Source organism: Pristiophorus japonicus, chromosome 9, assembly GCF_044704955.1.
Source record: "Pristiophorus japonicus isolate sPriJap1 chromosome 9, sPriJap1.hap1, whole genome shotgun sequence".
In the NCBI taxonomy this organism is placed as follows: domain Eukaryota; kingdom Metazoa; phylum Chordata; class Chondrichthyes; family Pristiophoridae; genus Pristiophorus; species Pristiophorus japonicus.
Genome location: NC_091985.1, coordinates 229,059,089 through 229,071,334, shown reverse-complemented (window position 1 = coordinate 229,071,334; position 12,246 = coordinate 229,059,089). Strand labels below are relative to the sequence as shown.

At 54.5% G+C, this 12,246-nt stretch overlaps 1 protein-coding gene across 1 annotated transcript in view; it reads left to right on the top strand.

Annotated features, from left to right (window-relative positions):
• Window positions 1-12,246, top strand: part of ftsj3 (FtsJ RNA 2'-O-methyltransferase 3) — a 150,262-nt gene that overhangs the window by 78,884 nt on the left and 59,132 nt on the right. Inside the window, exons 8-11 of the mRNA XM_070890930.1 lie at window positions 1,289-1,393; window positions 2,762-2,862; window positions 9,171-9,257; window positions 11,015-11,155. Of these exons, the coding sequence (XP_070747031.1) occupies window positions 1,289-1,393; window positions 2,762-2,862; window positions 9,171-9,257; window positions 11,015-11,155 (434 nt within the window). The remainder of the gene's footprint in view (window positions 1-1,288; window positions 1,394-2,761; window positions 2,863-9,170; window positions 9,258-11,014; window positions 11,156-12,246) is intronic.

The window sequence follows — 12,246 nt, the reverse complement described above, 5'->3', positions numbered from 1 at the left end:
AGGTGTATAAAATTATGAGGGCCCTGGATAGGGTGAATAGGAAGGACCTGTTTCCCATACAGTAGGATCTGGGGTCCTTGTACATGAAACACATAACGTTAGTATGCAGGTACAGCAAGTGATCAGGAAGGCCAATGGAATGTTGGCCTTTATTACAAGGGGGGATAGAGTATAAAAGCAGAGAAGTTCTGCTGCAACTGTACAGGGTATTGGTGAGGCCACACCTGGAGTACTGCGTGCAGTTTTGGTCTCCGTATTTAAGGAAGGATATACTTGCATTGGAGGCAGTTCAGAGAAGGTTCACTAGGTTGATTCTGGAGATGAGGGGGTTGCCTTATAAAGAAAGTTTGAGCAGATTGGGCCCATACTCATTGGAGTTTAGAAGAATGAGAGGTGACCTTATTGAAACGTGCAAGATACTGAGGGGGTTCGACAGGGTAGATGCGGAGAGGATGTTTCCACTCATTGGGGAATCTAGAACTTAGGGGCATAATCTCAGAAAAAGAGGCCGCCCATTTAAAACTGAGCTGAGGAGGAATTTCTTCTCTCTGAGGGTGGGTAAATCTGTGGAATTCTCTGTCCCAGAGAGCTGTGGAGGCTGGGCCATTGAATATATTTAAGGCGGAGATGGACAGATTTTTGAATGACACGGGTGTCGAGAACGGGCGGGGAAGTGGAGCTGAGGCCAAGATCAGATCAGCCATGATCTTATTGAATGGCGGAGCAGGCTCGAGGGGCCAATTAATCTATTCTTGCTCCTATTTCTAATGTTCTTAGCAGAGGGGTCAACAACCAGAGGGCATAGATTTAAAGTAATTGGGGGGAGGTTTAGAGGGGAGGTGTCGAGGGGAAATGTCTTCACCCAGAGGCTGGTGGGGGTCTGGAACTCACGGCCTGAAAGGGTGGTAGAGGCAGAAACCCTCACCACATTTAAAAAGTACCTGGATGTGCACTTGAAGTGCCGTAACATATAGGGCTACGGACCGAGAGCTGGAAAGTGGGATGAGGCTGGGTAGCTCTTGGTCGGCCGGTGCGGACACGATGGGCCGAAATGGCCTCCTTCCGTGCTGTAAATTTCTATGTGTGGGGTTCAGTACCACACAGGGTCTCTTTGTCTACACTACAAACTGAACCACCTGAGCCTTAAGTGCGTCGCTCGATAATGCCCTGGTTAAGCACGATCGGGGTAAGGTACAGCTGACGCAGGCAGCTTGGGGCCTGCCCGTTGTTGCACTGTCTTCACGTGGGGAGCAAGTGCTTCCCTGACCTGTGGCGTTATTTCTTGTAGGCGGAAGGATACGCGGAGGGGGACTACACGCTGTACCACCGCTTCACGATGATGGAGTTCGTCAAGGCATCGAACCCGGTGGAATTCCTGGACAAGGCCAGCGAGGTGAGCGGCTCGGGGGTCGGACACTGACCTCTCGACCCCCGGTGACCCCGCCGGTCAAAAAAACAAACCATCGAGGCCAGTTTGGGAAGAAGGGGTTTGAAGGCAGTGTCGCTTTCTCCCACTACCGTTAAACTGTGAAACTTGACAACGTCGAGGCAAATTAACTTCTGTGCACCCCGAGATTACCGCAAAAAAGTTTTATTCTGTCGCTCAATCGAAAGGTTGACTCCACTACAGAGAAATGAGCTCCATAATCCAGGTCGACATTCCCAGCACCAGTGCTGATGGAGTGCTGCACTGTCGGAGGGGACGTACTGAGGGAGTGCTGCACTGTGGGAGGGGCAGTACTGAGGGAGTGCTGCACTGTGGGAGGGGCAGTACTGAGGGAGTGCTGCACTGTGGGAGGGGCAGTACTGGGAGTGCTGCACTGTGGGAGGGGCAGTACTGAGGGAGTGCTGCACTGTCGGAGGGGCAGTACTGAGGGAGTGCTGCACTGTGGGAGGGGCAGTACTGAGGGAGTGCTGCACTGTCGGAGGGGCAGTACTGAGGGAGTGCTGCACTGTCGGAGGGGCAGTACTGAGGGAGTGCTGCACTGTGGGAGGGGCAGTACTGAGGGAGTGCTGCACTGTGGGAGGGGCAGTACTGAGGGAGTGCTGCACTGTGGGAGGGGCAGTACTGAGGGAGTGCTGCACTGTGGGAGGGGCAGTACTGAGGGAGTGCTGCACTGTCGGAGGGGCAGTACTGAGGGAGTGCTGCACTGTCGGATGGGCAGTACTGAGGCGGCGCTGCACTGTCGGAGGGGCAGTACTGAGGGAGTGCCGCACTGTCGGAGGGGCAGTACTGAGGGAGTGCTGCACTGTCGGAGGGGCAGTACTGAGGGGGCAGTACTGAGGGAGTGCTGCACTGTCGGAGGGGACGTAATGAGGGAGTGCTGCACTGTCGGAGGGGCGGTACTGAGGGAGTGCTGCACTGTCGGAGGGGCAGTACTGAGGGAGCGCTGCTTTGTCGGAGGTGGCATCTTTCGGAGTGACACATGAAGGTGTGTACCCTCTCGGGCGGATGTAAAGGTTCCTTCGGCCACGATTGGAAGGAGACTGGTGGAGTGCTTCCTGCTGTCCTGGGCCCAATATTTATCCCTCAACTATCACCATTTCAAAAGAAAAGCTGGTCTCCGTTATTTATCACATTGCTGATTGTGGGATCTTGCTGTGCGCAAAGTGGGCCTCTACGTTTCCGACAGCGAATAACACTTTATAAAAAAAACGCTGAGGTGGGGGAAAAGCGCTGCAGAAATGGGAGTTAATAACGTGCCGTGATACTCTCTCTCTCTCTCTCTCTCCTTTTTTCCACCCCAACCAACTCTCCCAGATCACCTTCGACAACCCAGAGCTGGAGAACCACTCGGCGACCTCCCCGGAGATCCGGGAATGCTGCAAGGACGTGCGCGTGCTGGGACGCAAGGAGCTGAGGTGAGGTTGGGAGGCTGGGCTCGCTTGGTAATGCAGCGGAGGTGCCAAGATTAAGTGGTTGGCGTATGGAACAGATTCCCCCCAGTAGACGGTGGTAGCCAAAAGTGTTGATTCACAGTCTTGGCCTTTATTGCAAGGGTGTTGGGAGTTTAAGAGTGAGGAAGTCTTGCTATAAACATGTCAAGTTTTGGCAAGTCCACTCCATTGGCTCCCGGTCCGGCAACGCCTCAATTTTAAAATCCTCACCCTCATCTTCAAATCCCTACATAGCCCTTGCCCCTCTTCCCTATCTCTGTAATCTCATCCAGCCCTATTTAAAAAAGGAGGCAGACCGAAACCAGGAAACTATCGACCAGTTAGCCTACCGTCTGTGGTTGGGAAAATGTTGGAGTCCATTATTAAAGAAGCAGTAGCAGGACATTTGGAAAAGCAAAATTCGGTCAGGCATGGATTTATGAAGGGGAAGTCATGTTTGACAAATTTGCTGGAATTCTGTGAGGATGCAACGAACAGGGTGGATAAAGGGGAACCAGTGGATGTGATGTATTTGGACTTCTAGAAGACATTTGACAAGGTGCCACATAAAAAGTTACTGCACAAGATAAAAGTTCACGGGGTTGGGGGTAATATATTAGCATGGATAGAGGATTGGCTAATTAACAGAAAACAGAGTTGGGATAAATGGTTCATTCTCGGGTTGGCAATCAGTAACTAGTGGGGTGCCGCAGGGATCAGTGTTGGGACCCCAACTATTTACCATCTATAGTAACGACTTGGAAGAAGGGACCGAGTGTAACGTAGCCAAGTTTGCTGATTATACAAAGATGGGAGGAAAAGCAATGTGTGAGGAGGACACAAAAAATCTACAAAAGGACATAGACAGGGTAAGTGAGTGGGCAAAAATTTGGCAGATGGAGTATAATGTTGGAAAGTGTGAGGTCATGCACTTTGCCAGAAAAAAAATTGAAGAGCAAGTTATTATTTAAATGGAGAAAGATTGTAAAGTGCTGCAGTACAGCAGGACCTGGGGGTATTTGTGCATGAAACACAAAAGGTTAGTATGCAGGTACAGCAAGTGATCAGGAAGGCCAATGGAATCTTGGCCTTTATTGCAAAGGGGATGGAGTATAAAAGCAGGGAAGTCTAGCTACAGCTATACAGGGTATTGGTGAGGCCACACCTGGAATACTGCGTACAGTTTTGGTTTCCATATGTAAGAAAGGATATACTTGCTTTGGAGGCAGTTCAGAGAAGGTTCACGAGGTTGATTCCGGGGATGAGGGGGTTGACTTATGAGGAAAGGTTGAGGAGGTTGGAATTCAGAAGAATGAGAGGTGATCTTATTGAAATGTATAAGATTATGAGGGGGCTTGACAAGGTGGATGCAGAGAGGATGTTTCCACTGATGGGGGAGACTAGAACTAGAGGGCATGATCTTAGAATAAGGGGCCGCCCATTTAAAACTGAGATGAGGAGAAATTTCTTCCACCATAGGGTTGTAAATCTGTGGAATTCGCTGCCTCAGAGAGCTGTAGAAGCTGGGTCATTAAATAAATTTAAGACAGAAATAGACAGTTTCTTAAACGATAAGGGGATAAGGGGTTGTGGGGAGCGGGCAGGGAAATGGACCTGAGTCCATGATCGGATCAGCCATGATCTTATTAAATGGCGGAGCAGGCTCGAGGCTCGAGGCCTACTCCTGCTCCTATTTCTTATGTTCTTATTAAGCCTCCCAATCTCTGTAACCTCCTCCAGCTCTACAACCCTCCCTATCTCTAACCTCCTCCAGCCCTACAACCCTCCCAATCTCTGTAACCTCCTCCAGCTCTACAACCCTCCCTATCTCTAACCTCTTCCAGCCCTACAACCCTCCCTATCTCTAACCTCCTCCAGCTCTACAACCCTCCCTATCTCTAACCTCCTCCAGCCCTACAACCCTCCCTATCTCTGTAACCTCCTCCAGCCCTACAACCCTCCCTATCTCTGTAATCGCCTCCAGCCCTACAACCCTCCCTATCTGTGTAACCATCTCCAGCCCCCTCAACCCTCCCTATCTCTGTAACCTCCTCCAGCCCTACAACCCCGTCCCTATCTCTGTAACCTCCTCCAGCCCTACAACCCTCCCTATCTCTGTAACCTCCTCCAGCCCTACAACCCTCCCTATCTCTGTAACCTCCTCCAGCCCCTACAACCCTCCCTATCTCTGTAACCTCCTCTAGTCCTATAACCCTCCCTATCTCTGTAACCTCCTCCGGCCCCTACAACCCTCCCTATCTCTGTAACCTCCTCCGGCCCCTACAACCCTCCCTATCTCTGTAACCTCCTCCAGCCCTATAACCCTCCGAGATCTCTGCGTTCCTTCAATTCTGCCCTTTTGACCATCCCCGATTTGTATCGCTCCACCATCGGTGTCCGGCCCTTCAGCTGCCTGGGTCCCAAGCTCTGGAACTCCCTCCCTAAACCTCTCCGCCTCTCTACCTCTCTTTCCTCCTTCAAGGTGCTCCTTAAAACCTACCTCTTCGACCAAGCTTTTGGTCACCTGCACTAATATCCCCATACGCGGCTTGGTGTCAAATGTTTATTGATAATCGCTCGTGTGAGGCGCCTTGGGACATTTTACTACGTTAAAGGCGCAGCAGAAATGCCAGTAGGTGTTGTTTTGGTGTCCTTACCAAAGGAAGGATATACTTGTCTTCGAGTGGGTGCAGTGGTGGCTCACCAGACTGATTGATTCTTGGGAGGAGAGGGTTGTCCTATAAGCAGAGATTGAGTAGAATTCAATCTGCAGTTTCGAAGACTGAGATGTGATCTCACTAAAACATATAACCACCTTAGAGGGCTTGACAGGGTAGATGCAGGGAGGATGTTTTCCTCTGGCTGGGGAGTCTAGAACCTGGGGATCACAGTCTCAGGATAAGGGGTCGGCCATTTAGGACTGAGATGAGGAGGAATTTCTTCACTCGGAGGGTGGTGAATCTTTGGAATTCTCTGCCCCAGAGGGCAGTGGAGGCTCAGTCGTTGAGTATATTCAAGGCTGAGATCGAGAGCTTTTTGGGCACTAAGGGAATCAAGGGATAGGCTGGGGAAGTTGAGTTGTGCTCGAAGATCAGCCATGATCTTACTGAATGGCGGAGCAGGCTCTGGGTTTTTCTGTTGTAGGCTAATTGATCAGCTCCTTTCGCAACCCCTCAGATAATGGTGCATTCCATGCCCGCACACAGCAAGACCAGGCTTGGGCTGATGAGTGGCAAGTAACATTCGCGCCACACAAGTGCCAGGCAATGACCATCACCAACAAGCGAGAGTCTAGCCACCTATTGGTCGGCATTACCATCACCAAATCGCCCCCGCCCCCGCCCCCCCCCCCCCCACTAATTTCCGGTAAGCGGGCAGGGTGGAGGGGAGAGAAGGTGTCAACATTGACCAGAAACGCAACTGGGCCAGCCAGAGAAATCCTAAAAATAACATTTCTACACAAACTCAGCAGGTCAGGCAGGATCCGTGGAGAGAGAAACAACAGTTAACGTTCGATGGCCTTGCGTCTCTTTAACTTTTTCCCGTTCTGATGAAGCAGGTTTTAAGCAAGTACAGCGGCAGGGAGAGAGGGGAGGGTGGGAAAGAACAAAAGGGAAGGTCTGTGACAGGGTGGAAAGCAGGAGAGATTAGAGAGAGAGAGACACAAGGGGATGATGGTCATGGAATCAGCTAAAAGTTACAGCACGGAAGGAGGCCATTCGGCCCATCGTGTCCGTGTCAGTCGACCAAGTGCTACCCGGCCTAATCGCACCTTCCAGCACTAGGTCTTGTAGCCCTGTAGGTCACAGCTCTTGAACTGCATATATAAGTACTTTTTAAAGGTTTCTGCCTCTACCACCCTTTCAGGCAGTGAGTTCCAGACCCCCCCCTCCCCACTCTGCGTGAATTTTTTCCATCTCCCCTCTAAACCTCCCCCCAATTACTTTAAATCTATGCCCCCTGGTTGTTGACCCCTCTGCCAAGGGAAACAGGTCCTTCCTATCCACTCTATCCAGGCCTCTCATCATTTTATACACCTCAATCAGGTCTCCCCTCAGCCTCCTCTGTTCCAAAGAAAACAGACCCAGCCTATCCAATCTTTCCTCAAAGCCAAAATTCTCCAGTACAGGCAACATCCTCCTCTGTACCCTCTCCAGTGCAATCACGTCCTTCCTGTAATGTGGTGACCAGAACTGCACGCAGTACTCCAGCTGTAGTATTAGCATTCGGCTTCCCTCGTGTCGAGTGATCCGCTTCCACACCTCAGCCCCGAGCCCTCGCCTCCCCTCAGCCCCGGGCCCTCGCCTCGCCTCAGCCACGGGCCCTCGCCTCGCCTCAGCCCCGAGCCCTCGCCTCAGGCCCTCGCCTCGCCTCGCCTCAGCCCCGGGCCCTCGCCTCGCCTCGCCTCAGCCCCGGGCCCTCGCCTCGCCTCAGCCCCGAGCCCTCGTCTCTCCCGACCCCCGAACCCTCGTCTCTCCCGACCCCCGAACCCTCGCCTCTCCTGGGCCTCGACCCCTGAACCCCTCGATCCCAGAAACCCTGAACTCTCACGCCCTCGCCCCTGCCGTCCCGGAGCCCTCGCCCCTGCCGGCCCCCGAGCCCTCGCCCCTGCCGGCCCCCGAGCCCTCGCCCCTGCCGGCCCCCGAGCCCTCGCCCCTGCCGACCCCCGAGCCCTCGCCCCTGCCGACCCCCGAGCCCTCGCCCCTCCCGGCCCCCGAGCCTTCGCCCCTCCCGGCCCCCGAGCCTTCGCCTCACCTCAGCCCCCGATCTTGACGTTCCTCCGCTTCTCGTTGCCTCTCCGCCAGTACTCCAGCTGTGGCCTAACCAGTGTTTTATACAGTTCAAGCATAACCTCCCTGCTCTTGTATTCCATGCCTCGGCTAATAAAGGCAAGCATCCCGTGTGCCTTTTTAACCACCTTATCTACCTGGCCTGCCAACTTCAGGGATCTGTGGACCTGCCCTCCCAGGTCCCTCTGTTCCTCCACACCTCTCCGTCTCCTCCCTTTTATTGTGTATTCCCTTGCCTTGTCGCCCCTCCCCAAGGCAAACGGAGATAGCAATGGGACAAGTAAAGAAACTAAAGACGGGTCCAGACAAGGTGTAAATAGGAACCGAAGAATCAGCGAAAAAAATGTCCGCAGAAATGGGTGCGGTGGTCACACTCTGAAATTGTTGAACTCGATGTTTGAGGCCCGAAGGCTGTAAAGTGCCACATTGAAAGATGAGGAGCTGTTCCTCGAGCTTGCGTTGAGTTTCGTTGGAACAGTGCAGGAGGCCGAGGGCGGAGAGGTCAGAGTGGGAGTGGAGCGGTGAATTAAAGTGACAGGCGACCGGAAGCTCGGGGGGGGTCGGTCACCCTTGCAGACTGAACGGAGGTAAACCGGTCACCCAATCTACGCTTGGTCTCCCCACTGTCGAGGAGACCGCGTCGTGAGCAGCGAATACTCAGCTGCCAGAAGTACAAGTAAAATCGCTGTTTCACCTGGAAGGAGTATTTTGGGGCCCTGGACAGTGGGGAGGGAAGAGGTCAAAGGGCAGGTGATGCATCTCCTGCGCTTGCTCGGGAAGGGGAGGGGGTGCTGGGGGTGACCGAGGAGTGGACCAGGGTGTCTCGGAGGGAGTGGTCCCTTCGCAATGCTGGGAGGGGAGGGGGAAGATACGATGTGTTTGGTGGTGGGACCTATCACACTGGAGGTGGTGCAGTTGGCGGAGGATGATCTGTTGAATGTTGAGGCTGGTGAGGCGGGAAGGCGAGAACCAGAAATACCACGGCTACAAGAGCAGGTCAGAGGCTGGGTATTCTGTGGCCAGTGTCTCATCTCCTGACTCCCCCAAAGCCCTTTCCCCACCATCGACAAAGCCACAGGCCAGGAGAGTGATGGGATACTCTCCACTTGCCTGGGTGAGTGCAGCTCCAACAACACTCGAGAAGCTCGACACCATCCAGGACAAAGCAGCCGCTTGATTGGCACCCCATCCACCACCTTCAACATTCACTCCCTCCACCACCGGCGCCCCCTGGCTGCAGTGTGCACCACGGCTGTCCATCTTTATCCCAGACTTTGTTGAACACTGTTTTAAACGCTTCCCATTCCTGTTCTGTGTCCTTGTTTGCCAATATTGTTGCCAAATGTTATTTTCCCAAGTTCTATTCTCAGCCTCTCGAAGTCTGAGCGGAGGTGGACTTTGAACTAAAATGGCCGACCTTTGGTGACGATGGTGTCTCTTTTTCTCTCTCTCTCTCTCTCTCTCTCTCTCTCTCTCTCTCTCCCCCCCCCCCATCCCCCTCAGGTTGTTGCTGAGCTGGAGGAGTAAACTGCGGCGACACCTGGTCAAGAAGCTGAAGGACACGGCGAAGGAGCTCGACGGCGACATCGTGTGAGTATGCACCGTGTCACCCCGGCACAGTCTGTCGCCGGGATTTTGTTGTGAATTCTCTGCCGCAGAGAGCTGTGGAGGCTGGGTCATTGAATATATTTAAGGCGGAGATAGACAGATTTTTGAGCGATGAGGGAGTCAAGGGTTATGGGGAGCGGGCAGGGAAGTGGAGCTGAGCCCATGGTCAGATCAGCCCTGATCTTATTAAATGGCGGAGCAGGCTCGAGGGGCCGAATGGCCAACTCCTGCTCCTAGTTCTTATGTTCTTCTATATTAACCTCCTCCAGCCCTACAACCCTCCCTATCTCTGTAACCTCCTCCAATCTCTACAACCCTCCCTATCTCTGTAACCTCCACCAGCACCTACAACCCTCCTTATCTCTGTAACCTCCTCCAGCCCTACAACCCTCCCTATCTCTGTAACCTCCTCCAGCACCTACAACCCTCCTTATCTCTGTAACCTCCTCCAGCCCTACAACCCTCCCTATCTCTGTAACCTCCTCCAGCTCTACAACCCTCCCTATCTCTGTAACCTCCTCCAATCTCTACAACCCTCCCTATCTCTGTAACCTCCTCCAGCTCTACACCCCTCCTTATCTCTGTAACCTCCTCCAATCTCTACAACCCTCCCTATCTCTGTAACCTCCTCCAGCCCTACAACCCTCTCTATCTCTGTAACCTCCTCCAGCTCTACACCCCTCCTTATCTCTGTAACCTCCTCCAATCTCTACAACCCTCCCTATCTCTGTAACCTCCTCCAGCCCTACAACCCTCCCTATCTCTGTAACCTCCTCCAGCACCTACAACCCTCCCTATCTCGGTAACCTCCTCCAGCCCCTACAACCCTCCCTATCTCGGTAACCTCCTCCAGCCCCTACAACCCTCCCTATCTCGGTAACCTCTTCCAGCCCCTACAACCCTCCCTATCTCTGTAACCTCCTCCAGCCCCTACAACCCTCCCTATCTCGGTAACCTCCTCCAGCCCCTACAACCGTCCCTATCTCTGTAACCTCCTCCAGCCCCTACAACCCTCCCTATCTCGGTAACCTCCTCCAGCCCCTACAACCCTCCCTATCTCGGTAACCTCCTCCAGCCCCTACAACCCTCCCTATCTCTGTAACCTCCTCCAGCCCCTACAACCCTCCCTATCTCTGTAACCTGCTCCAGCCCCTACACCCCTCCCTATCTCGGTAACCTCCTCCAGCCCTAAGATTCTGAGCGTAGATGCAGAGAGGATGTTTCCCCTCGTGGTGGGAATCGAGAACTCGGGGCCATAGTTTCAGAATAAGGGACTGCCCATTTATAACTGAGATGAGGAGGAATTTTTTGTTTCTGAGAGTCGTGCTTCTCTGGAATTCTCTGCCCCAGGGAGCAGTGGAGGCTGGGTCATTGACTACATATATCAGGCGGAGAGAGACAGATTTTTGAACGAAAAGGGAGTGGAGGGTTACGGGGAGCGGGCGGGGAAGTGGAGCTCAGCCCACGATCAGATCAGCCATGATCTTACTGAATGGCGGAGCAGGCTCGAGGGGCCGTAGGGCCCACTCCTGCTCCTATGTCTTGTGTTCTTGCGAGGGCTGCAGAGCGGGTCACTCGGGTGAGATATCGGGGGGGTGGGTGGGGGGGGGGGCCATCAGTCAGATCAGCGACCGCGCCACCCTAGGCGGAGGAGCGTTCAGGAGGGAGCACTGAAGATCGGGATGAGGCACGGCAAACTGTGGCCTGAACTAAATGCTTCTGCGCGTGTGCTCTTTCAGCCTGAACTCGGGGGACGAGAGCGAGGGGGAGGAGGAAGACCCGAAAGCAATGGAGCAGAAGGGAGAGGAAGGAGAGGATGAAGAGCAGCTGGAGCAACAGCTGGCCACCCTGAAAGCAGAGGAGGTGGCGGAGCTAAAGAGGTAACGCCCGAAGTCCTTCCATGTCCCGTGACCTGCTGCCGGGGCTGAATGTTGTATCGAGCCGTGCCTTCTGTTGATCTGTCGTGTAAGCTGTGGCTTGTTGGGCAGCGCTCTCGCCTCGGAGCCACAAGGTTCTGGGTTTAAGTCCCACTCCAGGGACTTGAGCACAAAAATCGAGGCTGACACACTCTCAGTGCAGTGCTGAGGGAGCGCCGCACTGTGGGAGGGGCAGTACTGAGGGAGCGCCGCACTGTGGGAGGGGCAGTACTGAGGGAGCGCCGCACTGTGGGAGGGGCAGTACTGAGGGAGCGCCGCACTGTGGGAGGGGCAGTATTGAGGGAGTGCCGCACTGTGGGAGGGGCAGTATTGAGGGAGCGCTGCACTGTGGGAGGGGCAGTACTGAGGGAGCACTGCACTGTCGGAGGGGCAGTACTGAGGGAGCACTGCACTGTGGGAGGGGCAGTACTGAGGGAGCACTGCACTGTGGGAGGGGCAGTACTGAGGGAGCACTGCACTGTGGGAGGGGCAGTACTGAGGAAGCGCTGCACTGTCGGAGGGGCAGTACTGAGGGAGCACTGCACTGTGGGAGGGGCAGTACTGAGGGAGCACTGCACTGTGGGAGGGGCAGTACTGAGGAAGTGCTGCACTGTCGGAGGGGCAGTACTGAGGAAGTGCTGCACTGTCGGAGGGGCAGTACTGAGGGAGCACTGCACTGTGGGAGGGGCAGTACTGAGGGAGCACTGCACTGTGGGAGGGGCAGTACTGAGGAAGTGCAGCACTGTCGGAGGGGCAGTACTGAGGGAGTGCTGTACTGTCGGAGGGGCAGTACTGAGGGAGCGCCGCACTGTGGGAGGGGCAGTACTGAGGGAGCGCTGCACTGTCGGAGGGGCAGTACTGAGGGAGTGCTGCACTGTGGGAGGGGCAGTACTGAGGGAGCGCCGCACTGTCGGAGGGGCAGTACTGAGGGAGCACTGCACTGTCGGAGGGGCAGTGCTGAGGGAGTGCTGCACTGTCGGAGGGGCAGTACTGAGGGAGCACTGCACTGTCGGAGGGGCAGTACTGAGGGAGTGCTGCACTGTCGGAGGAGCAGT